The sequence below is a fragment of the Callionymus lyra genome, chromosome 1, assembly GCF_982586985.1.
Source record: "Callionymus lyra chromosome 1, fCalLyr1.hap1.1, whole genome shotgun sequence".
Classification (NCBI taxonomy): domain Eukaryota; kingdom Metazoa; phylum Chordata; class Actinopteri; order Syngnathiformes; family Callionymidae; genus Callionymus; species Callionymus lyra.
The window spans coordinates 52,120,214-52,125,015 of NC_141818.1; the positions used below are offsets into that span (position 1 = coordinate 52,120,214).

At 39.5% G+C, this 4,802-nt stretch overlaps 1 protein-coding gene across 1 annotated transcript in view; it reads right to left on the reverse strand.

Moving 5' to 3' along the window:
* The window catches only part of rtn4r (reticulon 4 receptor), a 69,323-nt gene extending 64,836 nt beyond the window's left edge, over positions 1–4,487 (reverse strand). Inside the window, exon 1 of the mRNA XM_087812205.1 lies at positions 3,913–4,487. Within this exon, the coding sequence (XP_087668331.1) occupies positions 3,913–3,934 (22 nt within the window). The 5' untranslated portion in view covers positions 3,935–4,487. The remainder of the gene's footprint in view (positions 1–3,912) is intronic.
* Between the last annotated feature and the right edge of the window lie 315 nt (positions 4,488–4,802).

Below are 4,802 nucleotides of genomic sequence, written 5' to 3' on the forward strand. Positions count from 1 at the left end.
AAAATACTAATTCCTGGCCCCCATAAATACTGAATCTTACCCACCAAATACCAATGTGTGGACAAAAACTACTAATTAGTGGCCCAGTAATACTGACACATGGCCCTGAAATACTAATTTATGGCCAAGAAAATAATAATTTGTGGCCCCAAAAATACTAAATCGTTGACCCCAAAATACGAATGTGTCGCCACAAAATACTTAATTGTGGCTAAGAAGTACTAATTTGTGGACACAAAATACTTAAATGTGGCCCTGAAATTCTATTTCGTTGCACCAATATACTAAATTGTGCCCATGAAATAATAAATAGTGGCCACCAAATACAAATTCATCACCCAAAATACTAAATCTTGGACACTAAATACCAATTTGTGGAAAAAAAAATACTAATTAGTGCCCCAGTAATACTTATTTATGGCCAAGAAAATAATAATGTGTGGCCCAACAAAAAATATTAATTTGAGGCCCAGTTATACATACTTAGTTATACAGGCCACCAAATACGAATTCATGACCCAAAATACTAAACCTTGGCTACTAAATACCAATTTGTGGACACAAAATACTAACTTGTTGTCACGAAATACTAATACATGGTCACAAAATACTAATTTCTGGCCCTCTTAATACTTATCTTATCCACGAAATACCAATTTGTATAAAGAAATTACTAATATGTTTGCCCAGTAATACTGATACATGGCCAAGAAAATAATAATGTGTGGCCCTGAAATACTTATTTATGGCCAAGAAAATACTAAAATGTGGCCCTGAAATACTAATACAAGTACTAATCTTGGTCTCAAAATACATAATGAATGCAACAAAAAACTGATTTATTGCCACCACTTACTAATGACGACTGTGTTTGTTTGACCATGTCATGGTCCTGGTTTTGAAACGACCCTAAACGAGTCCAGCATTAATGGATTCATCCATTCATGGCTGGAGGAGATACAGCATCTCTGCGCAGCGTCATGTGGCAGCGAGTTGAGCGGAATGAAAAAACTAGAAAAGCAGCAAAAAGCCCCTCCTCGCCCTCAGCAGCGTGACTGCTCATATTCCTGGGCTGAAGATGGATCGACGCTGTGATCCGACACGTGTGAGGGTCACGACCTGCTCGTCTCTTCATATCTCGAGTGGAGGATAAATAAAAAAAACAGCCTCATTTGCATGGACCGTGTCGAGGCATCGATTTTTTTCTACCTGAGACACCGATTCTGTTTCTCAGCTGACAAGAGATAAATAAATCCTGCTGACGTGACGGAGACACAAAACTGCAGCAGTTGCATAAGAACGAGCGTCGTTTATTTTCCACGGAGATGCTGGAATCACCATCGTATGAATCCATCATAGGGTTTAAATCATTGTCCACTTGGATGGTCTTTAACTGCTGCTGCGCACCAGCTCAGTCGACACCAGCGAGTCAAACTAGAACTTCAAAACTACTCAAATTAAGACTAAAATAGTAGGAAATACCTTGTTTAAACATGATATTTTCACAGCACTCATCTTACCATTTTGTGACATTTAAAGTGATGTATGTTTTTTTTCTATTTTCTGCTAATTTTTTTCTATTTTGTACTCATATTAGGTAAAAATACTTTTATTTATACAGTTTATTTTACTGTTATAAGTTACATTTTAAGTTATGGTATCATAAAAACTGAAATGTTATTCTATTATTCTCCTCATATTTAGTATATTAAGCATATTTTTGGACTGTTATGAGTTACATTTTAAGGAATAGCATCATTAAAACTGGTATTTTATTCTATTTTCTACTCATATTAGGTAAAATTACTTGTTTTTATACTGTTAAAAGTTACATTTAAAGCAATGGTATCATAAAAAGTGACATTTTCTTTTATCATTCTACTCATCTTTAGTATATTTTGCATATTTTTGGACTGTTATAAGTTACATTTTAAAGAATAACATCTTTAAAACTGGTATTTTATTCTATTTTCTACTCATATAAGGTATACAATTATTGTTTTTTTTACTTTTAAAAGTTACATTTTGAGTAATGTTATCTTAAAAGCAGATACTTTCTTCTATTTTATCCTCATATCTAGTATATTTAACTTTGATGAGTCGATATATTTATGGAACCACTTCCAGTAAAATAGAATGAACGACACGTTGGAGATCGTCCAACATGGAGCTGAAGTCTCACCAGGTATCACCAAATATCAATAAAAATAAACATAAATCAGCTCAATGTAAGACTTGAAAAGCACCTAAAACCTCTGAAGGTACATTTTAAAAAGTTGGACTCCATTATCATAGAAATAAATTGTACTGTTTATTTCCAGCTTTAACTGTCGCTCATGACTCCAGGGTGTTCATGATATATGTACCTCTGCCAAGAGGTATTTGGAGAAATACTTGTTGCTACTGTTTGTTTGCAAAATGTTTCCCAAAATGATCCGGAGAGTTTGTCCATTGACAGTATTTATAGGACTGATCGTGTAGCAAAGGTTTCTCAAAAGCAAACAAAATGTTTTGTAAATGTTATATATAAGGTACGTATGACTTGTGACTCTTACTTTAATTTTTGTGTTGTTGTTTTGTCATTTTGTGTGTATTTCCTGCCTGTCAAAAAATAGAATTATTTTTTTATTTAAAAAGTATAAAAAGGGTTTCTGTATATCAAATGTATACGTTGAACTATATATTATAATAATGCCACGACATAATCGCACAACTTTTGGAACTTTTTGACTGAATACATTTGATGTTGTTTTTCTGTGTTTATACATTTTATATTTCAAATGCTAAAAAAGCTATTGAGTTACGTAAAAATGGGCAACAACATGAAGTAAAAGTAAATCTAGTGGTTCTTTTATTCATAAACTAGTTAATGCCTTTTGCGGTTTAATTGTATTTTGTGATTTTATTTGTTTTTTTGATATCGTTACGCGACCTTGAGAGTTTTGAAAGTTGCTTTTGAAATAAAGTCTAGTTTATTTATATGTTTGTCCAACTGGGTGGAAGCCCGGGGCAGGCCCAGTGCATATGTGGAGATAACATGTATCATGATATCCCGAGGGGCGTGTGGGCCTCTGTCCCCTCGACTGCTGCCCCCCTGACTTGACCTAGAAACCAGCATGTGGAGGTTTTTTTAATCCAGGTTTAAAATAATTGACTTCATTACGTTTTTATTCTTTTCCTTCACGTCGCACTATAGTCTCGGCGTAATTCCATCGGTGTGACATTTCAAAGAGCAGCACGAGGAGGTAAAGTGCCTTTGATCTCCTTTTTTTTTTTGTTGTAAAATAGGAAACGACTCGTCAGGACCAGGATAATCTGCAGCTTTGTTCCTATAATCCTGTAGTTTTCAGCGAGTAATGATCAGCTCGCAGGGAGTGATGCTGTTGCGTAAGAGGACCGCGATGATGATGATGATGATGGTGATGATGATGGTGATGATGATGAGGATGGGTGGGGCAGAGGAGGAGGGGGGGTGTTCCCCCACAACAACAGACATGATGCTACATGGATGCGTTTCTCAGACTCGGGTCAGGAGGAAGCAGGTGACACTCATCCGTCACTTGTAAAATGTCGCTGCTCCCCCTGTGGGACGACACTAGAACTGCAGTTTGGACAGAAGTGGAACCGTCTGCAAAACTCCTTCAAAACTACAGCAGAGGAAAAAAAATGATCCGAGGTGCAAAAATAATACATCTTCAGATCGAGGGGGGAGTGGGGGGGTGAAGTGTGCGCAGTTACACGTGATGCGAGGAAATCTTTGGCGCACAGACCAAGTGCACCCCCCCCCCCCCCCCCCTCCAGCCCCACCAAAATAAAACAACAACCGCAGGAGTGATTTATCTTCCCCAGTATCTGATCCATTTTCCCCAGATTTAAAGTGAGAACTTTGCACGAAATTGGATCCAAACTCACCGTCAATAACTGCGGTCTTCATGGTGTGAACAGCAGGTGAAGCACGCGCTGTTGGTTAATCCAAAATTCCGGACAATCGTATCCAATGTTAATTGATGTCTTCTGAGAAAATCCACTGAGAGATCCACTCGAAACTTTAGCCGTAGGTCTTCCCGAGAGGGGATCCTGGTCTCCGTCTGCACCCCGTCATTTTTTGGGGGGGAAAAGAAAGAAAAAATATCCCCCTCCCCAAAAAATGTGGCGCAAAGTCTTCAAAGTGAAAACGGTCAGCGGCACAGACGCGGTACGAGATCCATGGCGGCGCGAGGAGGTCGGTGCGAGTCCGGCTGGATCCGGAGATGTTCCACAACAGACGCGGAGGGAAAGTGGAGTCAGCCTGAGCCGAGAAGGACGTCTGCTGCGGGGAGGAGGTGCGGGGAGGGCGGGGCGGGGAGGTGCGCGCTCCGTGTGAAGATGGAAGGAGAGAAAAAAAGAAAAAAAGAGAAATAAAGAATCAAAATCCACTTGTTCTCGATCACTGCTCTTGTTTACAGTGGGATATTCTTCTTCTCTGACTCGGACCACGAAAATAAAAAACTCTACTGATGGACAGTGTTTCAGATGTGATCTCTTATTTATCGGCCATGAATGTTTTATGGGATGGTGGGTGGGTGGGGTCGCCGGTGTTCGTGGGTGGATGTGGTGGTGACGTGAGGTGAATCTATTTGGGTCGGATACCGAACCAACACGCACATTTCCTCCCTCCCTCCTGTCCTCCCCCCCTCACCCACCCCCCCGAAGCATCCGACCCGCAGGTGGGCCCCGGGGCTTCTTCCAGGGGCCACATTGTCTGCAGTTAAATAAGACGATAAATCTGTTTTTTTATTTCTGCTTTTAAATCCCACGTTTCA